General features: G+C 44.1%; 1 protein-coding gene across 1 annotated transcript in view; it reads left to right on the forward strand.

Moving 5' to 3' along the window:
- LOC137430332 (Wilms tumor protein 1-interacting protein) overlaps positions 1-27,199 on the forward strand; it is a 45,219-nt gene extending 18,020 nt beyond the window's left edge. Inside the window, exons 2-8 of the mRNA XM_068121119.2 lie at positions 8,892-8,993; positions 9,257-9,324; positions 9,438-9,500; positions 19,889-20,019; positions 20,598-20,649; positions 20,766-20,834; positions 25,867-27,199. Coding sequence (XP_067977220.2) covers positions 8,892-8,993; positions 9,257-9,324; positions 9,438-9,500; positions 19,889-20,019; positions 20,598-20,649; positions 20,766-20,834; positions 25,867-26,019 — 638 coding nt within the window. The 3' untranslated portion in view covers positions 26,020-27,199. The remainder of the gene's footprint in view (positions 1-8,891; positions 8,994-9,256; positions 9,325-9,437; positions 9,501-19,888; positions 20,020-20,597; positions 20,650-20,765; positions 20,835-25,866) is intronic.
- Positions 27,200-27,387: the final 188 nt, after the last annotated feature.

A 27,387-nucleotide genomic window follows, 5' to 3' on the forward strand; every position in this document is an offset into this window, starting at 1 on the left:
TCACTGCATGTGATCGACCGTTACAGTGCAACCAGCAAATAATTTGGACTTGACATCGACTGATGCAAGACCGAAGCGACGTGCTTTGGACAAACAGTGCCCGTTTATGATTGATGGCACCTCACTACAACAAGATGAGAATTTCAAATATCTCGGCAGCTATGTCTCGAGCTCATGCATTATTGATTATGAAACTGAGAGTTGCATTCACTTTGCTTCTTCATCTTTCGGACACATACTTATGATCATGTCTTTGGTGATAAGAACAGACCAACATCCAAAAGATTCTCGTATACAAGCATTGCATCCCACGTATGCTGCTTCATGGATGTGAGTTGTGAATAAATGCATCGGCACAATCTCAAAAGTTTTCCTAAGCTTCAACAAAAACATCTCTGCCATATCTTGCATGTCAAGTGGGAGGACCGCGTGACAATCAACATCATCCATGATTGTTCTCGATGCGAAGACGTGAGTTCCTTGATCACCCGCAGTCAGGTATGCTGAGCAGGGCGTGTTGCGTGAATGGATAAAGTGCTCCCTGTAAGATATATCATGTTCGGCGATCTGCAGTCTGGTATCAGGAAGCTCTTTGCTGGAAAGACTGCTCCAAGCGCACCCCTCTGAGAGGCAGCCGCCACATTACCCAACCCCCGCCGGCTTATCTGGATCGTGACAGATGGAGAAGAGCGAGTCACGAGACAATATTGGCCACGAATATGTTTAGAAGACGTGAAAACGCCATACGTCGGGAGAAGCGTTATACTCGGAGTATCCAGAGAGTCACCTGAACCGACTACGAAGGCTTTACTCGGACATTATTTGTAGATAATATTTTTTACTTTATGTATTTTAAGGAAATTTGTGGAAATTTAAATCAGATGTTTTTATTTTCTGGTTTCGCCAAACATCCATCCCAACTATAAATTTTCTTTTCTTTTCACAAGTGTGGCAAAAGTGAAAAGCCAAAACAGTACTTCTTCCCAGGATCATTTTCAATGTATATTTTTAAAATGACTTGAAGAGCTAATATGAGTGCCTTTAATGTGATGTTGGCAAATCCCCTATACTCAGAAAAGCTTGGGAACAATGACCCAATGAAGCATGGGATTTCGCAATTTGGTACCTTTCAATTAAATCATCACTGCAAATGAGAACATAGTATTGTGGAGGCCTCACTCGTGTAGTATCAGAACTTAACGAAGTAAATTATTCCCAACTCCACAATGAATAGAAAAGAAACAAGTACAGATACATTCAAAGTACACCGCCCCCATGCCAAATAATTAAATATCCTACAGTGCGGCATTGCCTGGGCGCCTATGTCGCCCGGCAATACCGCAGTGCAGCTCACAGAGGCTGCATTGGGAGGGAGAGGTGTACAATAATTGATTGATTAATTGCATAATTAAAATCAATAAAAGATTATCACCAAATATTTTCTTAATCAATTGGCTAATAGCATAACTAAACCACTAGTGCTTCATCCGAAGATGTATCTTTTAGAAATTTAATTAAATAAGTCATTAATAAAAAATTAAATAATTAATTGATTAATCAATAAATAATTAATCGATTAAATGATTAATCAATAAATCAAAAATATCCTTTATAGCCACATCACCTGGTCACTGTCAGGTCCAAATATTAGCTTCCTAGCTCAAAAGGTGCCTGAGATATTGCCCAGATGAGAAAGAAAACAAATCAATGATTAATAATGAAAATAAATAAATAATAATCATAAAAAAATTAAATAGTCAAATCAATTGTCTCATAGAATACATAAACCACCACCATTTCATCCGAATCTGTAACTTTAAAAAAACTTTTTTAAAGTCATTCATCGAATAATTAAATAATTAATCGATTAATTAATTAATCAATAAATCAAAAATACCCTTTACAGCCAAATCACTTGGTCATTGTCATGTCCAAATATCAGCTCCCTAGCTCAAAAGGTGCCTGAGGTATTGCCGAGAGGAGAAATAAAATTAATAAATAATTAATAATGAAAATAAATAAATAATAATCATAAAAAAATGAAATAACTAATCAATTTGCTAATAGCACATGTAAACCACCACCATTTCATCAGAATCTGTAACAAAAAAAACAAAAAAAGTAGTCATTAATCGAATAATTAAATAATTAATCGATTAATTGATTAATCAATCAATCAAAAATATCTTTTACAGCCAAATCACTTTGTCATTGGCATGTCCAAATATCATCTTCCTAACTCAAAAGGTGCCTGAGATAATGGCCAGAAGAGAAAGGAAATAAATAAGTACTTAATTTAAAAAAAATAAAAAAAAATAAAAAAAATAAACCACCTTTAGAGGCCATTTTTCCCCGCAAGCGGGGGTTGGCCTTTTTCGGGAACCGTGGTAGTTGTTGTTTTTCGGTCCCCTTTTTGAAACAATGTTTTACGGCCGGATGCCCTTCCTGACGCCAACCCTTTTTGCCGCCTTTAATGACAAACAGGGAATTACCAGTGAACTGGTACTCAATTAGCCGACCTCGGAAGGATGACAGGCTGAGTCAACCCCCCTGGCGTTGCACGGACGGAAATAAGTACTTAATTAATCGCTAATAATTAAATAACTCATCAATTAATTGATTAATCAAAAAAGGATAAATACCGTTTTTGACAAAGTACTTGCTCACTATTGTGCCGAAATTTCAGCTTCCTAGCTCAAAGGATGGCTGAGATATCGCCCAGACAAACAAACAAGAAAGAAAGCAAGAAAACAACCAGAGTGAAAACTGAGTACCCCCTTTCAGCGTGCGTCATTGCCGAGCCCCCTTCGGTGCCCGGCAATGATGTTTTGCAGCGCCTGGAGATGGCATAGGAAAGGTGCGGTGTACAACAAACAAACAAACAACCAGAGTGAAAACTGAGTACTCCCTTTCAGCGTGCGTCATTGCCGAGCCCCCTTCGGTGCCCGGCAATAACGATATGCAGCGCCTGGAGATGGCATAGGAAAGGAGTGGTGTACAACAACCAGAGTGAAAACTGAGTACTCCCTTTCAGCGTGCGTCATTGCCGAGCCCCCTTCGGTGCCCGGCAATGACGTTTTGCAGCACCTGGAGATGGCAGAGGAAAGGAGTGGTGTACAACAAGAGCAATTACCATATTACATGGCAGCAATAGAAGTTTCTCTTCCTATTATTTTTCTCATAGCAAAGTTGCTTGTCGTTAATGGGGAGAGATTACAACACTGATTAATAATGTTCCAATGAATTAAGCAACTCCGCTCTGATTAAATGAAGATTAAAAGAAGAACCGGCAATGCCACCGCAAAAGACAGCGCAGCAGCATTTTCCCATCGCCAGTATTTTGAATGCTTGACTCGCAGACAGAATTGCGCAGAGGATCTGTCGGCTCCTCCACGAGCTGAAATATGTGCATACAAAAGTACACATATACGGGCCGAGTTTGTAATGGAGGGTGGAGGTAGGGGGAGAATCCGATTTTAAAATTCCGTAGAACTCAAAACACTTACTAGATTGCTCTTTTACACATGATAGTTTATTTTGTGTGCCCCAACTTCACGTTTCCCAAAGTCTAGATCACAGAAAGCAAACATCATATTTATCTGATCGGAGCTTAGACGGATTGAATCGCCACTAGAAAGCAAATATCACGTGAGTGTGTGGAAACAGAGTTGACATTGATGGAATTCATTCATTCCTTTTGCTGCTGACGATGCGATACAAGGCCAAATGAAACATTCTCAAAAAGATTTGCAGCGCCAAAATAGGCATTGAATTTATCTGCCTCGCAGGAAAATCTTTCCTGAAAATAACAAGGAGCATTGCGGAAGAAGGAGTGCGGACTATATTTATATTATTTTTTAGAAAGATGGCAAAGCGATCTGCATTTCAGTTCCACTGCATGTCTCCAAATTCATCAAAGCACGTACGGTTCAATAACTGCAAATTATTTCGTTAGAAATTCGTTGGAATATGTGTTGATAGTGAAATATGTGTTGATAGTGAAATATGTGTTGATAGTGAAATATGTGTTGATAGTGAAATGCTGTAACGGATTTTCTGTAATGATTTATTGTACCAATTTAATAAATTGAATATTTGCTTGCAGTTAATAAATTATTTGTTAAATATTGCACGCGTATCACCTGTCCATTATAATTATTCTCACTTGGCGTGCCTCCCGTCGCTTCAATGGCGTGTTTAATCAAAACACAGCATGTTGTACTTCACAAAAAGATTGCATGCCTGTCTGTGAGTGTCAGTGAGGATGTAAAATGAAGTAAAACACACGAAAAAGGATCTTTTAGAACACGTCATTGTTGTCGTGGCTATGGTTGTTGTTTGTGTGCTCTTTTTGTGAACTTTTATATATTTTTCTATCGCTTTCAGTGGTATTATTAGTCCCCTACCCGGAGGGGACTGTAGGTTTGCTCTCCGTCCATCTGTCCTGTGGCTTTCTACGCTTTTTTCCATACCCTTTAGGATATTCAACTGAAACTTGGTGCATGACTATATTATGATAAGTTACAGAACAAGTTTAAATTTTGGGGTGTTTCACCAATTTTTTTAATGGAGTTATGCCCTTTTTGTTCGGAACATGAACATTCATTGGGAGCGGTAGGGACATGTATTGCAAATCAATTCTCCCTCTTGTTATATTTCCTTTTGTGTGCTCCTCCTTTGTCTTTGTAAAGGGTTCCTGCTGTCGTATAATAAATGTTACCGTTGGAACTGCTACATTAAAGCTCAAAGTCCTGCTTCTTCTCCCTCAATCCCTAAAACATGGGCTTTCAGAAGAGGCAAGTAAATGTGATTAAACAAACACACATGTTTGTTCCAAGTAAATGGGTTATTACCTTTCAAACGGTACCATTTGTATTATTGTACGACAGCAGAAATTCATTAAAATATAGCATTATGGACAGAGAAAATTGGCTGCTTTTAAATATCAAGTGCCTTCAGAAAGTATTCACACCCCTTAACTTTTTCACATTTTGTTGTGTTACGCCTGAATTTTAAATGCATTCAATTGAGATTTTTGTCAATGATTGATCTACACATAATACCCAATAATGTCAAAGTAGAATTTTATTTTTTATAATTTTTTAGAAAAAAAATTACTTTCGCCACCGAAGGTGGATGGAGGTTATGTTTTCACCCCTGTCCGTCTGTTTGTTACTTGCCGGAAAAGATTCCGGCAAGTATGTCGATCGGTTGGTTTGTCTGTCTGTTTGCCTGTCTGTTTGTCTGTCTGTGCGCAGCACTACGTCTACACCGTTGCACGTATAATCGCCAAACTTTACCGCACACACATATTTGTCTTGCCCTGGAATAGACTGTGCCCAATTTTTAACTCTCGGCCCAAGGCCTCCATTATAACGTCATAATTTGATAATTCGACAAGTACAAAACTTCATCCAATCAAGATGCAATTTCTTGAGCGACATGACGGCATAAACTGGTGGAGAATTTTTTTATGACGTCATTGGTCACGTGGTTCGGCCGCCATCTTGGAAAAACCGAAAAACGTTGCACCTCTATATCTCAGAAAGTGCTGAATAGAAAAAATTGAGACATGGCTCATTGTAAAGAACTCTCCATGGGGAATCAAATATGTTAATGATGATGTCATTGGTGCCTCCATTATGACGTCATAATTCGACAAGTACAAAACGTAATCCGATCAAGATGCAATTTCTTGAGCGCCATGTCGGCATAAACTGGTGGAGAAAAAAAAAAATGATGACATCATCGGTCACGTGGTTCGGCCACCATCTTGGAAAAACGGAAAAACTTTGCACCTCTATATCTCCGAAAGTGCTGAATAGAAAAAATTGCGACATGGCTCATTGTAAAGAACTCTCCATGGGGAATAACATATGTTAATGATGATGTCATAGGTGCCTCCATTATGACGTCATAATTCGACAAGTACAAAACTTCATCCGATGAAGATGAAATTTCTTGAGCATCATCAAGGAATAAATTTGTTTAGAAAACATATAATGATGACGTCATCATTCACGTGGTTCAGCCGCCATATTTGTCTAAAATGGCCGATAAAAAAGTACATTCCGGCAAGTCCTCGGTCTCTGACCGATTTTTCATTTGTTTGTCTGTCTGTCTGTCTGTGAACAAGATATCTCAAAAAGTTGTGGACGGATTTGTACGAAACTTGGTGGACCGGTTGGGTGTGTGACGAGGACGAATCGATTCGATTTTGGGGAAGATCTGAATATGGATTTGGATACGAGAATTATTTAATTCCAAGTGATTCTTCACCATTGCGAGATCAGGCGAAAAGCGATATATAACATGATATTTAAAAATGTTATGGATGACATGATTAAACTAGGTGGATGAGTTGGTTAGGTGACAAGAACAAGCCGATTAGATTTTGGTTCAGGTCCGAATCCAGATCCGGCCTATCATTGGGATGTAAAACAAACTGTTCAGCCTGGTGAAGGTATGCACTCTACCGAGTGCCGTTCTAGTTAAAAATTAAATACCGAAATATCTAATTTACACAAGTATTCAACCCCCTGAGTCAAAACTTCGTAGAAGCACGTTTGGCAGTGATTACAGCTTCAAGACTTCTTGGGTATATCTGTATCAACTTTGCACATCTGGATTTGGGGAGTTTCTCCCATTTTCCTTGCATATTTGCTCAAGCTCTGTCAAGTTGGATGGGGACTGGGGAGCGTCGGTGCACAGCAATCTTCAAGTCTTTTCACAGATTCTCAATGGGATTCAAGTCTGGGCTTTGGCTGGGTCACTCAAGGACTTTCACTTTCTTGTTGTGAAGCCATTCCAGTCTTGATTTGGCTGTATGCTTGGGGTCATTGTTGGCTGTCTGCCTGTTGGAACATAAATCTTCGCCACAGTCTAAGGTCTTTTGCACTCTAAAGCAGGTTCTACTGAAGGATTTGCCTGTATTGGGCTCCATTCATTTTTCCCCCTCTATCCTTACAAGTCTTCCAGTCCCTGCTGCTGAAAAGCATCCCCATATCATGGTGCTGCCACCACCCTGCTTCACGGTAGGGATGGTGTTGGATGGTTGATGAGCTGTGCTCGGTTTCCACCAGACGTAGCGCTTTGTATTCAGGCCAAAAATTTCAATTTCCTCTCATCAAACCACATAATCCTTTTCCTCATGCTCTCAGATTGCCAAGATTTGTGAAGTGCTGCACAAACTGTTGTCCTTCCGGCAGGTTCTCTCATTTCAGTCAAGGAACTTTATTTCTGTCAGAGTGGTCATTGGATTCTTTGTCACCTCCCTGACCAAAGTCCTTGCCCGGTTGCGCAGTTTAGTTGGATGACCAGCTCTAGGAAGAGTGTGTTCTTTTTTCCAATTTCCATTTTTCCAGGAAGTTCTTTCCATTTCCTAATGATGGAACTCACTGTGCTCTTGGTTACTTTCAACACTCAATAAATTGTTTTATACCCTTTCCCAGATCTATACTTCCTCACAATTCTATATTGGTGTTATATGGACAGGTCCTTGGACATGGTAGAGTTTCTGCTCTGACATTCACTGTCAACTGTGGGACCTTGTACCGAAAAGTGTGTTTCTTTCTAGATAATGTCCAATCGTTTGAATTGGCCACAGGTGGACTCTAATCAAGTTATAGAGACATCTCAAGGATGATCAAAGGAAATTGGATGCACCTGAGCTCAATTTGAGTGTCATAGCAAAGGGGTTGAATACCCATTGACTCAAGACATTTCAGCTTTTCATTTTTAATTATTTTGTAAAAAAATTCTAAAAGAGAAATTCCACTTAGACATTGTGGGGTATTATGTGTAGATCAGTGACAAAAAAAATCTCAATTTAATCTATTTTAAATTCAGGCTGTAACACAACAAAATGTGAAAAAAAATCAAGTGGTGTGAATACTTCATGAAGGCACTGTAGATTACTGAATACTACTGCTTCTTCTTTGTCCATATCATGGAGCACCTAATCATTAAAGCTCAACAGTAAATCGTTGTTGTCAAATGCATATTGGACTGGATTAATTTCTGAAATCAGCCGTTTTTTGCGACATTACCGAGGTGCGGCTCTGCCGCTGATGCAGTGCCCCTACACATTCAGGTAGGAATTTGTAATTTGTTTAGGGTGCCAGCAATAACTCATCTCCTCTTCGTGAAAAGACACCGTTGGATATTTATCATCCACTATCTAATGCAGAAGGTTGAACACCCAGTCATAATATCCATCCTAGGTATGGTGTCCACTGTCCAGATTGATGTATCACCCTGCATACGAATATAAGAGGGTTACAGTTTATAGCTGGGTCAACATTCGATCCCAGGCTAGATAGCTCAGAGGTGAGTCACATGGTAGGTCAACCATCACCGAAGGTTACCCCAATGGTTAAGACAGAAGGCTGAACATGAACTTGTCAAAGCAACTTTGGATGGGCAATAAATGGCATCAGGAGGGCAGTGCTGTGCACATCCCACAAACAAAGATAATACTGTTATCTGAGCTGTTGGTTAACTTTCCACTGCCCTCATTGTTGGCAGTAAACTTGGGACAAGATGCCCCTGTCAGGAAAGGGGATAGTAATGTGATACCTGCTCATCCCCCGCCCCCTCCGTAGAACCTTGGTCCTTTTTATATATGTTCAGGATCCTAAATATCCACAACAGTGTCCCCTGGTTGATGGTATAGTGGACAATTTTAAATGAAAAATGTTCAGTATACTAAACAAAAGAGCCTTAGAAGGTGTATATGTACACAGCGGGGAAAAATTACTCTACCATTCCTGACAGGAGCATCTTGCCCCTCCTTACTCCACCTGGTGTCTGATTATATTTTTGCTCAATCACAACCTGTACCCTTAGCCACGAGGTGGAATCTGACATAATTACATGTATCCCTTTTGTAGGAATGTGTGTGAAATGCAACACTGGCATCTATGGCTCAGGACAGGCTTGCCAAGCCATGGGAAGCCTCTACCATACGACTTGCTTTACTTGCTGCTCCTGTGGTAAGTGCAATAGTTGTATTATTTCCGGTGCCATACAAGCTCGACACTTGTCATGGTAACATACACAGATCAGGTCGTGGCAATGTCTAGCATGACATATTGAAATAACGCTAAGTTTTGCAATCTGTCGTCGAGTTCAAGCCAATTCCATTAGGCCGCCGACAACACCATATTACAACCCTGCGTGCAGTGATCATTCTGCTCGTGTGCTGGAGACCTAATGGAAGCTATTGCTGTCTGAATACCGATGTCCATTCCCACAGGTCGTGCCTTGCGTGGGAAAGCTTTCTATAATGTACATGGCAAAGTGTACTGTGAAGAAGACTACCTGGTAAGTCTGAAGTTGTGGTGATTACCTTTTTGTCAATACCAACATGCTTTCGGCAGATAAGGTCAAACGTGTTGGATATTCAAATCCATAACCTTGTTTGCAATGCCTCCCAGTATTCTGGATTCCAGCAGTCTGCAGAGAAGTGTTTTGTATGTGGGCATCTCATCATGGAGATGGTAAGAACACCTTTGCTTTTGTAGTTTTGTCATCTTTCCATGAAGGGACAAAGCATGTATGGAAGCATATTGAGTGTATATGTATGTATATATTGTTGTAGAAATGACTCTGAGGGGTTAACATTGCTTTGTATAGTTTAGTTAGTTCCTTTATGAATGTCTTAGACCATGCGCGAGGTAATTAATCGTGATATTAGATATGCGTCACTTATATGTCTGGACAAATGATGTCCGCCTCCCCAGTGCATGTGTCTAAAAAACCACCAACCCGGTGAGCCTTTTATTTTATGTTCTACCCTTTGAAATTTGTCTTAAATGACTTTTTTTAGTGGTTGGGTAGGCCATCAGCCTGCAGTTTAGGTGGGAAAGCGCTTGCCGTTCAGGTCCAAGGAAAAGAGGAGGGCTGCCTTGGTGACAAGTAAGAGATGGGCCGTCCTCTACCCATCAACCACCCTTCGGGCCAATGGTTAGTGAGAGGAGAGGGGCGCTATACATCACGGAGTGAGGTGGGGGCCAGAGACTCTTCAAGTTGCCATGTGACGCTACTCTCCCACCCAGCTAGTAACGCCTCTCATCCCTCACTCTGGGCTGCGCGTAGAGCGGGTTGTTCTGCTGAAGGACGTGACTGGCTTTCTTGGAACCCTGAATCCGTTCCTGCTGTGTCCTGCTGGGCACAGTCTGGGTATTTCCGTCATGTCACCTCTCTGTGTCTATCTCCTGTAGTGTGTCTGTGGGCCCAGATAAGGCTTAGTTCATTAAGAATCCTGATCATTCATTGTTTCTTGGGCACGTATGTACAGTAATGGGTAAACGAGTCTATTATCACCATTTATTAGCAAAAGGGTAGCGAAGCTCCTGACTAGTTTTGCCCTTATTGGAGCTCGTCAGGGCAACACATTGCTGTTCCATCCACTTATTGACTTTGAAGCCTTTTAGCTTATTTACTGGTTAATGATACACCTCCAATTGTGATTGGTGAGGATGCCAGATCATATCTGGAATCCACAAATGCCATCTGCCACCTGGACAAAGTGAAAAGCTAAAGGTTTCTGCCCAAAATATTACTCATAGTAGTTTGTTAAGTATCACTAGGAGAAGGGAAGGCATTTTGGAGAATATGGTTATTTAACAGTGTTAACATTAACTGTGTGGATATAGGAACAAAGTCAGTGAAATGTGCTCATGAGTTTGTATCTCATTCAGGAATAGGCTAAGTTGCTCTGCCGTGACCTAAACCAATGTGAGGGAGGTGATGGTGTGGAGAGTGGTGATTTTAAGGCAAGATCTTGCTGGTTCCGTAATTTCAAGCAGCGTGTTAACCGGTACAACATTTGTGTGACTCGTGAGGCCTCCAGTGCAAATATATCTGCTGCCGAGGTGTTTCTAGAGATGCTCAAGAGGATAATTGAGGAGGACGGCCATTGTCCCAAACGGGTCTTTAATGTTGAAGAGACAGGCCTGTATTGGAAGAAGATGCCGTCCCACACTTACATCTCGAGGGAAGAGAGAACCACCTCCGGTTTTAAAGCTGCTAAGGATCAACTCATCCAACTCGTCAGGGGTAATGCAGAAGAGGATGCCAAGCTCAAACCACACTTGGTGTTCCACTCTGAGAACCCCAGGGCACTGAAGGGGTCCACCAAGACTTGTCTCCCGATGTTCTGGCAGTCAAACAAGAAGGCATGGATGACTGCGGCATTACAAAATTGGATTGCATCATACTCCTCCCCTTATTTGATATGTATTGTGTGCTGGGAAACGTGGACAACAAAACCTTGCTTGTGCTGAACAAACACCTCTGGCCATCCTGTGAATATTCATGACATGGCTGACGCTGACAACATACAGGTCGTTTTTCTGTCGCCAAATACAATTTAATTGTTGCAGCTGATGGACTAGGCTAAGGGTTTATAGCTACTTTCAAGGCATATTGTCTCCACTGTCCCATGCGTACCTGCTACAGATGACTGATGGGGAGGACATGCCACAAATCCAGGAGTTTTGGAAGGCTTTCAACATCAAAAAGGCCATCGACAGCAGAAGGAAGTCATGGAAGGAGGTCACAAAGGCAATGATGAATAGTGTGTGGAGAAAGCTCTGGCCGGAGTGCCCCCACGACTTCCAAGACTTTGCCAATGTCCCGGATATTCAGTGGCAAATCATAGGACTGGCAAGGGAGTTTGGATTTGACAAGGTGGATGAGCTATGAGTATGATGAGGCTATGGGTATGACCAGACAAACGAGGACTTGATCCAACTTGAACAACAACGGGCACTTGAGCGTGAGCAAGAGGCTGAATTCCGACTGCCTCCAAAACAGTTGGCAACAAAAGCAACGTCTGAAGCCTTCATCCATGTGGAAAAAGCAATCGCCGTATTTGCCGAAAATGATTAGAATATGGAAAGAAGTGGAGAGTTTCAGAGAATGATAGAGGAAAGCTGCCGGTGCAACAAGGAAATGTCCAAATTGAAGTGTTAGGATAGATAGGGATGTTTTTGCAAGTGTTAGGATAGATAGTAACTTTGCACCATCTTTGCTGTTAGGATAAACAGAGGAGGGTAATTGTATTTTGAGAGGACCCATTGGGTCCCAAATTGCTATAGTATGGGAACGCATGGCTTCCCATCAGGCTACTCCACCAGTGAGCCGTGTGAGGCCACGCCACCTAATCGGTTTGAGTAACGGCACGTGCCTTTATTTTTCTCTCAGGAGACAGCTTAGACGGGAATAGCGGGCCCATAGACGCGATTAGTGGGCCCGGGAGGGACAGATTAGCTCAGATGGATTTAGAGGGGTATGAGCTAGGATAGAGTAGAGGGAATAGCAGGGGGAGCTAGTGTTAGCGTAGGGTAGGGCTGTAGCCGGCCGCAGTACCTGCGGCCACCGAATGCTCCTGCCACCATTGATGACAGCATCAGCTGCCGGCTCATGACATCTGCCGGCTCATACCATCTGCCGGCCCATACCATCTGCTGTCCCCTCACATTACCTGTCAATCTAGCCTTTCCAAATTTGTCAGCTTTCTTGTGCCATGCCATCTACCTGCCAGTTTTGCCACTAAGCTGTACCATTTTCTTTGGCCATAAAGGCTGATGAGCTTTGCTTGATAGGTTAAATTGGCCAAGTGTATTTTATCACCCATGTTGGGCCACATGGACCCATTTTGAAAACTCCCATAGTGGAGAGGCCGATTGAGCCAAGGGGAGCACCAGATACTGACAGGCGCTGTGGTCACCGAGGACAATTGTAGTGCTGGGACCCAGAGCCCTGATAGACAGCATTGGGAGAGGGTTTTGATACCGGAAAGTGGGGACTTGAACTTTACAGACTTCATAGACTCATAGTGTGTGTGTAGAGCTTCATAGAAATTGTGTGTGTAGAGATTCATAGACTCAGTGTTTTGAAATTTTTTTCATGTGGGTTTCCAGATTAGGGTGAGGAGTAGTTTTGTATGTGTTACATATTTATGTGAATGTATGTGAATTACTATTCAGGTCTTTGCTTATCAATGTGGACTCGATTAAAGGTTGTGGTGATTAAAGGGTCAGGAGCCCTTCTGGGAAAAAGGAGACCGGAAACGGAAGAAGAAAAGACACGAGGTCCTGGAGAAGCGACGGTTCTTCTTCTTCCTCGCCGAGCTCGGAAGCGAGCGGTATCGATTGAGCAACGTAACAGAATCGGCGTTTAAAAGCCCGTCTGGCGAGGGGAGTTACCGGGACGTGTAACTACCCTTTAACACGTCAAGTCGCCGTGGGTTCGTGCACGGAACCAAGCAGCTGGCACAGTTCGCCTCACCGTCTACAAGGCCGCGTACGGGTCGCACCTTGGGCCGCGCGCGCTGGGCAAGCCGCGTGTTGCTTTGCCTGCTTTGCTGTACCCGCTTTGCTTGGCCAGGAGGTGCGCGCTGCAGCCGTTGTTCCCGGTACGGGACGTGCCCGGTGAAAGCACGTCAGGAAGGGTCCATTCAACCGCCCACGTGCGGAGATCGAACTACCGGAGTACGGAGACATTGAGAGAGACATTGACCATGGAGGGAGTCGGGAGTGGGGCTCACGTGAGGAATGTATAAGATGGCCATCTTAGAGTTATTATAGATGAGTTTACATCTTTGTACTATTGATTGCTGATTGTGGATGGTTGTTGATTGCTCGGGGAATATATCATTGATTATTCCGGATCATTGGTGTGGGGTTTCTTATTGGTTGGAATTCAGATTTATGCGTTACGAAAGAGCATAAATAATAGATCTTTCTGGCGGAGTTCCTCTCACGGTCCGGGGGTCACCGAGCCCAGGTAGTCACCGGGAGGACCACGTAACAGAATTGGGGGCTCGTCCAAATTACGATTTGCGGATTCGCAATTGGGTCTTCGTCCGGGATCTAAAATTGTATAAAATAATAAAATTATATTTTTATTAATTAAAATTTATTAATTCAGTATTAATTGGTAAATTTTTGGGGAAATTGGGGTAAAGTCTTGGGTGAAGGTTAACAGGTGTTAACGATAGGCACCATGGCGTTTGTGGCACAGAACTTTGCGGTAACCCCGAGTGAGGGACAGTTTTTTGTTTTTTTTTTTGTTTGTTTTTTGGTATACAAGATCGAGGCTCGTGAAAGAGCGAACATTAATCACACAGAAAGACAAACAGACACATAAAACAAATAACATCGGGAGCGGTAGACAAGATGGGGAGAGAGGGGGCAGGACACAAACACAACATTTGAGAGCAGGGACCGAGAGACATGGAGACATCGAGAGATCTGTGGGAGGGAGAGGGCTTTGGGGGGGGAGGCATGTGAAGGGGGGGGGGGGTGGGAGAGGTATAAACATATGGACACTGCCAGGACTTCCAGGAAAGAAGTTGGAATTTCAAACAAGGTGGATCTGGGGTGAATTAGTGGGGGTAGAAAAGATCAAGGTTTTGGATGGGGGAAGATAAGAGATGGTGGTGAACAGCTGTTTTAAAGACCTGGAGGGAGGAGTGGGATTGAAGGGAGTGTGGGAGTTTGTTCCAGAGGCGGGAGAAAAGAGGAATGAAAGAGTGAAGGTGAGCAGAAAGCCGAGATTTCGGCAGTTTAACCATCAGAGGGTTGCTGGCAGATCTTGTGCGACCTGTAGGAATATTTGGGGGACAGAGCACAGAGAGAGCTGGGGGAGCAAGGCCGGAGAGGAGTCGGTAGAAGACAGAAAGACCACCTACCTGCCTGCGGTGAGTGAGTGAAAGGCCCTCAGAGGTAGCTTCATCGCGGGAGATTCCAATGATTTTGAAAGCTTTGGATTCAACAGCGTGAAATTTCGAGCGTTACTAAAGTCGGACCTCTTGAAATTGGCCAAACATTTTAACTTGGAGGTCCGAACTAATTTGAGGAAGGCAGAGTTGCAGACCACGGTGATACAGTCTATGGTGGGATTAGGAACATGGGACGAGTTAGCCTGGCAGTGGCTACCCGAAGAACCAGAAGACGTTGAGCTCCGGAAACTGGAGTTGCAATTACGGAGCCAGGAACGGATCAAAGAAGAAGAAAGGAAAGCAGAAGAGAGGAGAGAAGAGAAACAAGCAGAGGAAAGGAGAGTGGAACGAGAACTCCAGGAAAGGTTAAAAGAAGAGGAAAGGAAAGCAGAAGAGAGGAGAGAAGAGAAACAAGCAGAGGAAAGGAGAGTGGAACGAGAACTCCAGGAAAGGTTAGCAGAAGAAGAAAGGAAAGCAGAAAAGGAAAGAGCAGAAGAAGAAAGGAAAGCAGAAAAGGAAAGAGCAGAAGAAGAAAGGAAAGCAGAAAAGGAAAGAGCAGAAGAAGAAAGGAAAGCAGAAGAGAGGAGAGAAGAGAAACAAGCAGAGGAAAGGAGAGTGGAACGAGAACTCCAGGAAAGGTTAGAAGGAAGAAAAGCAGAGGAGAGGAGAGCTGCAAGGGACCTCGAAGCAGAGGAGAGAAAAGCGGAAAAGGAATTAAAGGAACGTGACATGGAGCTTCAGCAAGAAATTAAATTCAAGGAGCTGGAGTTAATGAGAGAACGGGGAGAGGGACCACCCTTGCTGACGGGGTCGACACCTAGCCAGAACACCTGGGATGTGGGCAGACATGTGAGGCTGGTTCCACCCTTCAGTGAAAAGGAAGTCGCTAAATTTTTTCCACACTTTGAGAAAGTGGCTCGACAGTTAAACTGGCCGGAGGAGGCCTGGACCATACTAGTGCAAAGTGTGCTGGTGGGAAAAGCTCAAGAGATTTATTCGGCGCTACCAATGGACCAATGTGCAGATTATGAGGTATTGAAGAAGCACATCCTCAAAGCCTATGAGTTGGTTCCGGAAGCTTACCGGCAAAAATTCAGGAATGCCAGGAAGAGGGAGAGTGAGACCCATGTGGAGTTTGCCAGAGTGAAAGAAAATATGTTTGATCGGTGGTGTGAGTCAAAAGGAGTCGGGAACGACTTCGAAGCATTGCGTGACCTGATGCTGGTGGAGGAATTTCAACAGTGTGTCCACGAGGACATCAAAGTGTACCTGCAGGAAAAGAAAGTACCAAAGTTGTGGGACGCAGCCACCCTGGCAGATGATTATGCCTTAACACACCGGATAGGGGTCCACGAACCTAACTCCTCGCCTAGATCTCCGCAGGGGAGGTGGGGAACAGCAGGTGCGGAGAACGACAATATATGGCGGCGGCCTCGAGAGGATTATGGGGACAACGCGGATACCCCACCTGTTCGAAATCAGAGGGCTGCGGGCCCAAGACAAACTTATTTTTCGGGGGGCCCGAGGCAGACTACGAGTTTTTCCTCCGGGCCTACTTGCGCTTTTTGCAAGAAACCTGGACACTTGATGTCCAGTTGTTACCTCATGAAAAGGGAAGACCCAGAGCGGAGTCCGACTAGTACAACTCCGAATGCGATGGCAAACGTAAGAAATCGCCCACAGAAGAGTTACCAACCATTTATTTATGAGGGGTTGGTCTCACTCAAGGGAGACTTGACTCACCCAAGACCGGTTAGGGTTTTGAGGGACACAGGAGCCCATCAATCCTTAATGCTTGAAGGCATTTTGCCATTGTCAAAGAGTACCGCAACTGGTGATAGTGTTCGGTTACAAGGGATCGGTGGCTGTGTTAGTGCCCCACTTCATGTCATCCATTTGGAATCCGATTTGGTGTCAGGACCGGTCACCATCGGTTTACAAGCCACGCTTCCTGTAGAGGGAGTATCTGTGATTATCGGAAATGATTTGGCCGGGGGGCAAATTTATGGTAACCCGAGGGTTGGTAAAGAGCACAGCAGGGAAAATAACACCCCACCAGCTCGGGATGGCGACAAAAGTTCCAAGTTATTTGTAGGGGGACTGAACTTCAACACAGAGGAAGAAGTTCTGACCTCTGTCTTCAACAGATATGGGCCGCTGGTGGAAGTGCGGGTGGTAAAAGACAGGGAAACGCAACGGTCAAGAGGGTTCGGCTTTGTCACGTTTGCAAGCACAAGAGACGCCAGAGAGGCAGAGAAGAATTGGAATGGTAAGGATTTGGAGGGTCGGACCATAACAGTAGGGAAGGCATTTCGTAGGCGTCGAGAGGTCTACAGAAGAGGACCACTTAGCAGGAGTTTTGGGGTTGGCAGCAGCCGATATTACTATGGAGGCTCCCAGAGCTACGGCACCTCCCGGAAGAATGAATGTCAGAGCACTGGCCGAGAAGGAGACCGCCAGTCAGGTAACGGCTGGGACAAGGGGTCCCACCGTAACTGTTAGGAGTCTGGAGAAGTTGAAGCACTATATACGGGGGAGCCGCCGAGCCGAGGCTCCTACACAGACTAACCGTGAACGCCACGTTCTTAAAGGCGTCCAGGTAGTGAACTTTCCTGCACGGACTAACCGTGAACTCCACGTTCTTAAAGGCGTCCATGTAATGAACTTTCCTCCCCGGACGAACCGTGAACTCCACATTCCTTAAGGCGTCCATGTAGGAATATTCCGCTGGGCCTCCCGAAAAAGTGCTATAGAGAGGTTTAAATTTGGGGGCTTTGGGTCACCACCTCTTAACCGTCATTCAAGAGAAACTAGAAGTGGTTGACGCTTGGTCCAGAGGGAATTAATCTAGGTGATTGTGTGAAATTTTGTTACTTTATTTTTAAGTGATGACTGTGCCCGGGGGGAACTGATGAGTTTGGGGGGGGGGGGAAGGGTGAGTTATCTGGTTTGTTTATCCAAGTTGGCCGGCAAAGAAAGTTTTCGCTGGGTTCAAACTTTCTTTCTTGAAGGGGGGGAGTGTTACATATTTATGTGAATGTATGTGAATTACTATTCAGGTCTTTGCTTATCAATGTGGACTCGATTAAAGGTTGTGGTGATTAAAGGGTCAGGAGCCCTTCTGGGAAAAAGGAGACCGGAAACGGAAGAAGAAAAGACACGAGGTCCTGGAGAAGCGACGATTCTTCTTCTTCCTCGCCGAGCTCGGACGCGAGCGGTATCGATTGAGCAACGTAACAGAATCGGCGTTTAAAAGCCCGTCTGGCGAGAGGAGTTACCGGGACGTGTAACTACCCTTTGACACGTCAAGTCGCCGTGGGTTCGTGCACGGAACCAAGCAGCTGGCACAGTTCGCCTCACCGTCTACAAGGCCGCGTACGGGTCGCACCTTGGGCCGCGCGCGCTGGGCAAGCCGCGTGTTGCTTTGCCTGCTTTGCTGTACCCGCTTTGCTTGGCCAGGAGGTGCACGCTGCAGCCGTTGTTCCCGGTACGGGACGTGCCCGGTGAAAGCACGTCAGGAAGGGTCCGTTCAACCGCCCACGTGCGGAGATCGAACTACCGGAGTACGGAGACATTGAGAGAGACATTGACCATGGAGGGAGTCGGGAGTGGGGCTCACGTGAGGAATGTATAAGATGGCCATCTTAGAGTTATTATAGATGAGTTTACATCTTTGTACTATTGATTGCTGATTGTGGATGGTTGTTGATTGCTCGGGGAATATATCATTGATTATTCCGGATCCTTGGTGTGGGGTTTCTTATTGGTTGGAATTCAGATTTATGCGTTACGAAAGAGCATAAATAATAGATCTTTCTGGCGGAGTTCCTCTCACGGTCCGGGGGTCACCGAGCCCAGGTAGTCACCGGGAGGACCACGTAACATATGATAAATGGGGGCATGGCCAGTGTTGCTCCCCCTTCTGAGTTCAGGCTTGGAAGAGTCTGAAGGAGGAAGGTGGGGGTGATGTTGTGGAAATGGCTCAAGGGGTTAATAATGCATAGAATAGAGCAGTTATTGTGAATGTCTACCATAAGCATAAAGTAATTAATCATGCTATTAGATGTCCGTTGCTTTTATGTCTAGTTAGACGACGTCTATCCACCTGTCTAAAATTACCAAAAAGTTTGACCCTATTTTTACTGTTCTGCTCTCTGTAATCTGTCACTTATTTTCTTTTTAGTGTTTCACAAGGCCGGCGGCATAAGTCAAGATGGCAAACACCATCAACTGGGCTCTAAGGCATAGGATATTTGAGGATCTTGGGGTGAATTTGGTTGTTGTGGTTCTCCATGAGTGATTAAGAAAGACATGTTAAGGGATTATTGGCTGCGGTTCTCTACACCGCACACCCAGACCGCGTCAGGCTCAATCGGCCTAATTAGCACACAACATGCGACACTGGGCTGATTCGGACTTCCAATCTGCATGGCATCGCGGCTTTGGATGCTTAATCTGGCATGGAGGACTCCAAAGCAGTCGAGTCGCTTACGATCAGTCACATTGAGGGAACTCGCCAGATTAAAACCAGGCGACTGAACAATACATACATATCGACAGTCAAACACTTCATCAAAATTGTGTGTGTAGTTTTGGAGAAGAGAGCAAATATCTAGTTTGGGAGGTCAAAACCCCTCCCCCCTCCCCTCTCCGTAGATCCCCTTAATGAGCGCTGATTTTGAATTTGTTTAGAAAGCCATTAAATAGACGTATTGGCCGATTAGATGTATATTCCAAGTTTCAGCTAGTTTCAATGTATATCCTTTGAGATATGAGCACCAACACATTTTGGACGGACAGACAGACACCAACATGAATTCGAGGGTTTTCTTAATAAAACTCAAAAATGCGGAAATGGACGTTGCTGATATTTGTAACATATTACGTCGACGTACAAAGCATTTACTCCTGAAATTTGCAGCTGAATTTTCAATCCCTATGTTAACGTTGCATACAGAGAAACCATCCCATATAAAGGGGGGGGGGGGCGCTTTCACCTCCCTTGATTTAAAAAGCTTCTGTTAAAGGAAAAGAAGTACATATTACTATCTTTTAATATCTTTTTGTGTGTGCATGATTATATCGATCAAAGAGTTTATGTGTTCCCATGCAGACAGGATTCTTGTAGATTAATACTTAAACATTGTGTCTGAGTAGATCCTACAAGCCCTCGGTAAGGCCTACCATCCAGGATGTTTTCGTTGCTCTGTCTGCAATGACTGCCTCGATGGTGTTCCTTTCACTGTGGATGTGTCGAACAACATCTACTGTGTCCGCGACTACCACAGGTCAGGAAAGGATCTGGTCAATGGAGCGTTTTGCACAGCTCAGCAGTGTACTTGCCATTCTGCTGCTTATTTTGGGTTTGATTGCTGACAGCATTGATTCTAACTTTAAAAAGAGCCAATCTAATGCACTACCAACGTTGCATCCCGTAGCATACCATCTCGTAGATGGACGTGCAAAGCCACTCACTCTCCCATTTGCATTTAGGTTGCGGATGTTAAAGATGCTATTTATTATCTTTTGAAAATTGTCTGCCAGTTTCTGCGTCGGAGTGGCGACCCATCCAGGATTGTACAGCTTAGCCAATGAAACTGCCTCGGCATCTCCTATGCGCCTCACAGCGTGAAAGGAATGCTTATTTATCATTATTGTATACCAATTCTTTGCTTGGTGTTAGCAATATACAAGGGAGAGTAAGAGTTTTCCCCCATCCAGAATTTTGGAAAAGCCCTTGCAGTAAGTGCGAGTGCTGGGCTGTGGATACGGCACATGTTTAATAAATCAGGTGGAAACGTTTCCTTCAAGTTATTAGAAACCTTTGATATACTTAAAGTTTAACCATGTGTTTGGTCTTTTCTAGGGCATTTGCTCCAAAGTGTGCGGCTTGTGGACAGCCCATACTACCTATTAAGGTAAAGGGAGTCACTGCGGGTTTTAGTGGGTGATGGGAGGATCGTCACATTTCAAATCATGCAAAATCTTCAGTAACTGAAACATTCTGAGCATTATGCAAAATATGTGACCGCAGGGCTCAGAAGAAACCATCAGAGTGGTCTCCATGGACAAGGATTACCATATTGAGTGCTACCACTGTGAGGTTAGTCCAACTGGTACACGACATTGAATGCTGCCACTGTGAATGGAGCTGAGGGTTGTACCTCTTCGAATAAGGCGCCTGTGTAAAACATTGAAGGAATATTAACTTTCAGGTACTTGTGGAAATCCCACGTAATTTAAAACGCAACTTCAACAATATTATGCAAAGAACAGTTACTTGATTAAACTAGAACAGCACTAGTAGTGTGCATAGTCTTGCCTTGCGTGTTCATTCTAAACAAAAATACCATCGTTAACTGAACAGGCTACTATTATGGCACACTACCGTTATGGCCCATATATCCGTATCATCCATGCTTCCTATTATGTCACATAGTTACCCTGCACTCGCGAAGCGAAAAGTAGGGCTAGGCATTCGGGTGCGTGTGGCGTGTCTGCATTTTAAAAATACATTTTCTCCGCAACCGTTGTTCCGATTGACACGGAATTTTACCATAGGAGCGCCTCCGCCTGTATACATTTTTTTATTCACAATTATGACATCATAGGTCACGTGGTACGGACGCCATCTTGGAAAAACGTTACACCTCTATATCTCCCAAACCGCTCAATGGAAAAAGTTGAAACAAGGCTCATTATCAAGAACTCCACATGGGGAATAAGGTATGTTGAGGATGATGTCATTGGTGCCTTCATTATGACGTCATCATTCGACATGTACAACATTTGATCTGATCAGTATGAAGAAAAAAAATTCCTCTGCAACTGTTAGTCCAATGGACACAAAATTTGCACCATAGGAGCGCCGCCTCCTGTAGAATATTTTAATATTAATTATGATGTCATAGGTCATGTGGTACAGGCACCATCTTGGAAAAACCGAAAAACGTTTCACCTCTATATCTCCAAAACCGCTCCATGGAAAAAATTGAAATGTGGCTCATTGTAAAGAACTCCGCATGGGGAACAGGTGTTGTTAATTATGACGTCATTAGTGCCGTAAATATGACATCATAATTCTACAGGGACAACGCTTAGTCTGATCAGCTTGAATTTTATTGAGCATGATTTACGCAACAATTATATTAGAGAATATAAATTTATGATGTAATCACTCACGTGGTCTGGCAACCATATTGGATCAAAGGAAAAAAACGTTCCAAAACAGAAGAGTAGGCTCGCACCAAGTTGACTGTGCAGGGTAAGTATTCTATGAATTCCATCGAGTTTCTTGGCATGGGTTGTGAATATCATAAATTTAAGTCTTCACTCGCATCGGGTCAAATATTACATATATGAAGTTTCATGTTTTTCGGATAAGAATTTCAATTCAACCAATTACGGCTGGAATACCATTTCTCCAATGACGTCATTGTTATCACCCTATATATCCCATGGAAAGGGTATATAAGGTGATATAGGATGAGGATTTGATGACAAATGCCAAGTTTCTATATTTGTCCCCCGTCGCACAGCAGAGCGAAAGGGGGACTATGGTTTTCCCCTCCGTCCGTGCGTGCGTGTGTGCGGGCGTGCGTGTTTGCGGGCGTGCGTGCGTGCGTAAGCGAAGGACCGCATTCGAATTTGGTGTGTGGGTGCAACCCACGTCAAAATCCAAGATGGCCGCCGCCATGTATGTCTGAACCTTGTGAGATGAATATCTTGAAAAATAAGCGAAGTACCAACTTCTAATTTGGTGTGTGGGTGTATCTCGGCATAAGGAAGAACGCTATTGAAAATTGGGTTGCCACGTCAAAATCCAAGATGGCCGCCACCATATATATGTCTGAACCTTGTGAGCGAAATATCTCGAAAAATAAGCGAAGTACCAACTTCTAATCTGGTGTGTGGGTGTATCTAGGCATAAGGACGAACGCTATTGAAAATTGGGTCGCCACGTCAAAATCCAAGATGGCCGCCACCATATATATGTCTGAACCTTGTGAGTGAAATATCTTGAAAAATAAGCAAAGTACCAACTTCTAATCTGGTGTTTGGGTGTATCTAGGCACAAGGAAGAACGCTATTGAAAATTGGGTCGCCACGTCAAAATCCAAGATGGCCGCCGCCATGTATGTCTGAACCTTGTGAGCGGAATATCTTGAAAAATAAGCGAAGTACCAACTTCTAATCTGGTGTTTGGGTGTATCTAGGCACAAGGAAGAACGCTATTGAAAATTGGGTCGCCACGTCAAAATCCAAGATGGCCGCCTCCATGTATGTCTGAACCTTGTGAGCGAAATATCATATCATAGCATGTTTTGTGCGTCTTCCACTTTGTCAACTCACATCACTTCACCGACGGGGGACCTAGGCGTAACGCTTGTTTGCGTTGAGCAGTTTTGGAGAAAATGATGTCCAGATTTTTCCTTTCATCCAATATGGCTGCCATACCATGTGATCTATGATGTCAGAGTTAGCAATAAAATATTCATGGGGAGTCCCTCCTATGTTTAAACTTTCGTATTGATTGGACAAGCGGTTGCAGAGAAAAACATCTTTAAAGCAAAAATATATGGATGCAGATAACTCTGTCCTCCCCTTTCCCAACTCTCTGTCCTCCCCTCTCCCAACTCTGTCCTCCCCTCTCCCAACTCTGTCCTCCCCTTTCCTAACTCTCTGTCCTCCCCTTTCCCAACTCTGTCCTCCCCTTTCCTAACTCTCTGTCCTCCCCTTTCCTAACTCTCTGTCCTCCCCTTTCCTAACTCTCTGTCCTCCCCTTTCCTAACTCTCTGTCCTCCCCTTTCCCAACTCTGTCCTCCCCTCTCCCAACTCTGTCCTCCCCTCTCCCAACTCTGTCCTCCCCTTTCCTAACTCTCTGTCCTCCCCTTTCCCAACTCTGTCCTCCCCTTTCCTAACTCTCTGTCCTCCCCTTTCCTAACTCTCTGTCCTCCCCATTCCTAACTCTCTGTCCTCCCCTTTCCTAACTCTCTGTCCTCCCCTCTCCCAACTCTGTCCTCCCCTTTCCTAACTCTCTGTCCTCCCCTTTCCTAACTCTCTGTCCTCCCCTTTCCTAACTCTCTGTCCTCCCCTTTCCTAACTCTCTGTCCTCCCCTTTCCTAACTCTCTGTCCTCCCCTTTCCTAACTCTCTGTCCTCCCCTTTCCCAACTCTCTGTCCTCCCCTTTCCCAACTCTCTGTCCTCCCCTTTCCCAACTCTCTGTCCTCCCCTTTCCCAACTCTCTGTCCTCCCCTTTCCCAACTCTCTGTCCTCCCCTCTCCCAACTCTCTGTCCTCCCCTTTCCAACTCTCTGTCCTCCCCTTTCCCCTCTCCCAACTCTCTGTCCTCCCCTCTCCCAACTCTCTGTCCTCCCCTCTCCCAACTCTGTCCTCCCCTTTCCTAACTCTCTGTCCTCCCCTTTCCTAACTCTCTGTCCTCCCCTTTCCAACTCTCTGTCCTCCCCTCTCCCAACTCTCTGTCCTCCCGTTTCCCAATTCTCTGTCCTCCCGTTTCCCAATTCTCTGTCCTCCCCTTTCCCAACTCTCTGTCCTCCCCTCTCCCAACTCTCTATCCTCCCCTCTCCCAACTCTCTGTCCTCCCGTTTCCCAATTCTCTGTCCTCCCATTTCCCAATTCTCTGTCCTCCCCTTTCCCAACTCTCTGTCCTCCCGTTTCCCAATTCTCTGTCCTCCACTTTCCCAACTTTCTGTCCTACCCTCTCCCTTACTTCCCGTTCTTCAAAGCCAGAGGGCATTCTTACATTATTACATACTATTCTTTCATTACCTCATAAAAATGGTGGAGCATCGAACTCTCTTTCCCCTCCCCCTTCCACCTTATTATTATGTCATTCCCAATTTCACTGACTTCTAGCTCCTCAAAACATGCTTTCCCACCTTCTCCTTTCACCCCATTCACAATGTCAGTAGCATCGTGAGAACAATTATCCAAACTAGCTTCAGGTCCCCATTCACATCTCGCGAAAAAAAAGTCCTGTGGAAATTCCAGGGAATTGTTACATTCAAGTGATTGCGAGTGGAATAATTTAGTTAATAAATTGTCCTAAGTTAATGATCTTATTCTTGATGCATATATTCTGATGTACCATGCTCTGTTACAGAGCACGGGTGCTGCCAATGCAGTTTCTTGGCAAGGGTTATACTGGGTGGTTTGCCATTACCTTCCCAGCAGTAAAGTCAGCAATTTGTAATATATTCATGGTGCCGGCAATAGCTGGCCTACTCTTCACGAAGAACACCGTGGGATCTTTAACGTCCACAAACTAATGCCAGGACATGGGATGCCTAGTTTAACATCCATCCAAGAGATGGCACACAAATTGATTTATTGTCCTGCATGTTAAACACCTGGGTGACAGTTTATAACAAGATTAAAACCCAGGTGAGACAGCTCATAGGTGAGTGTGCATCCATCTTCTTTTTTTTTTTTGTATACAAGATCGAGGCTCGTGAAAGAGCTAACATTAATCACACAATAAATCAAACCGACACAAAAAACACAAAATAAGGGGAGCGGTAGACAAGATGGGGAGAGAGGGGGAAGGACACAAACACAACATTTGAGAGCAGGGACATCGAGAGAACTGTGGGAGGGAGAGGGCATGGTGGGAGGTGGGAGAGGTATAAAACGTACGAACACTGCAAGGACTTCCAGGAAAGAAGTTGGAATTTCGAAAAGGTGTATCTGGGGTGAATTAGCAGGGGTAGAAAAGATCAAGGTTTTGCATGGGGGACAGCTGTTTTAAAGACCTGGAGGGAGGAGTGGGATTGAAGGGAGTGTGGGAGTTTGTTCCAGAGGCGGGAGAAAAGGGGAATGAAAGAGTGAAGGTGAGCAGAGAACCGAGATTTTGGCAGTTTGGCAGTAGAGTCTAGACTACCCTGTAAGCCCTTTCTTTCTGTGTATAATAAATTCAAATAGCACACAACCTGAGGCAAATAACCTTCCACGTCACTGATGTACTGAGCTCTTTTCATGAAAATAATTATTATCAGTGATATTGATGGAAGATTCTGGGTGAATGGATATAGTTTCATTTTACTTTTATTTTACATGCACAATTTGATATTTGTTTACGCTCTTCCTCTCTATTCCCTCACATTCCTTTTTAATCAGGACTGCGGACTACGGCTTAACGACAAGGACGGACATCGATGCTATCCACTGCAAGGCCGTCTTCTCTGTCATGCCTGCCACGTCCAACGTATTGAGCAGAAAACACGAGTTCAACCGGCAAGTACTCAGCATCTCCGCGCCACCGAGTTCTGAGGACTTGTGGGTTCCACGAGTCGCACACATCAAGCGAGATGGTAAATAATGGTGTTTGGTTTGAGGAGCAGAGCTCCCATGTGGTAACCCAAAGCACAAGGGATGATCTTGGAGCTGAGCTCCTGGCCCTAATCCGATGTACTGGGTTACCTTCACCTTTGAGCTTTCATCTATTGCCTATCATTAAACACCCGGTCTCTGCTTCCACTGTCCTAAAACAGGTCATTTAGAGCACTTTGGGTCCAAGATGTCTACACATTGTGCCCAAGATCCGCTTGCTTGCGTTGATCGCGTAATTTCCCAAGAGCATCGAGCTTCTTTGTTTAATTTATTGCGGGCAATGTGGTAAGTCGTGGTTAAACCATGACTGCTCGCTTGTGGTTAAACCACCACAGGTGGCTGGGCAGTGACCATAAGGAACTGGCTGCAAAGGGCCAGTGGTAGAAAAATGGGTCTCGGGATAGAAATTAACACAGGCAGTAATATTTTTGTTAATTATATTTTGTAACTTAGTTATCATGACAAAAAAGCCGTCAGTCCTATCTACCTATCCTTACCCAGCGTTGGGTTCGCTCAATAGATAGCGCTTGATTACCTGAAGGTTTTTCAATTCGACTCCAGCTCCATTTTAACCCCTTCCAGTGAACCATCTCACAGAAAACCTGATTGCATGGTAATTGTTGAAGAGACTTAATAACTGACGATAACATTCCGTATACTCCATTGCTTTTTCACGAAGCTGGCCTATATCTATATGTTCGCACAGTGTGCCGGATACCTGTATTTCTCTTTTGGAGCGAGCATACGCAGGTTAATTTCTTCTTTTCTTTTTAGCCGAAACTTTGGCAATACAATGTCTAGCTTAGTGATGGTGTAGTCACTGAGGTGCACATCTTATTCTCCACCCATCACATTTCACTTCCTCGTATCATTTCTCACCGTTCTATATCAACCTCTCCCTTGTAAGATCTAAACCGTGCGCTCCGGCTCCATACGAGACGTAACATGTTTGTTTGCGATTGGCTGGTACACAATCCCATCATTCCTGGCACTTGATCTTTGTCATTTGTAGCGATTTTGTGTACTCTTTTTACCCTAACAATGTTTCTACAATGTGAAATGCACAGGTATTTTATTACTTGTATAAGTTAAAAAAAAAAGAAAAAAGGTTTCCACACCATCCAAAGAAAATTGTTCTATTTTATACCTTGTCTTTTATACCGGTCTACTATGAGATGCTGCTGCATTTATTTAATAAGTAACTTTGCCGGTAGAAGAGAAAAAAAAGTTGCACAATAATGCTGCACAATCTGTGTCGTGTACTTTTACATCCACAATCACAACATCCATCTGCATTTTGGGGAGAAG

The sequence above is a fragment of the Myxine glutinosa genome, chromosome 6 (assembly GCF_964187855.1).
Source record: "Myxine glutinosa chromosome 6, kmMyxGlut1.1, whole genome shotgun sequence".
Lineage (NCBI taxonomy): Eukaryota > Metazoa > Chordata > Myxini > Myxiniformes > Myxinidae > Myxine > Myxine glutinosa.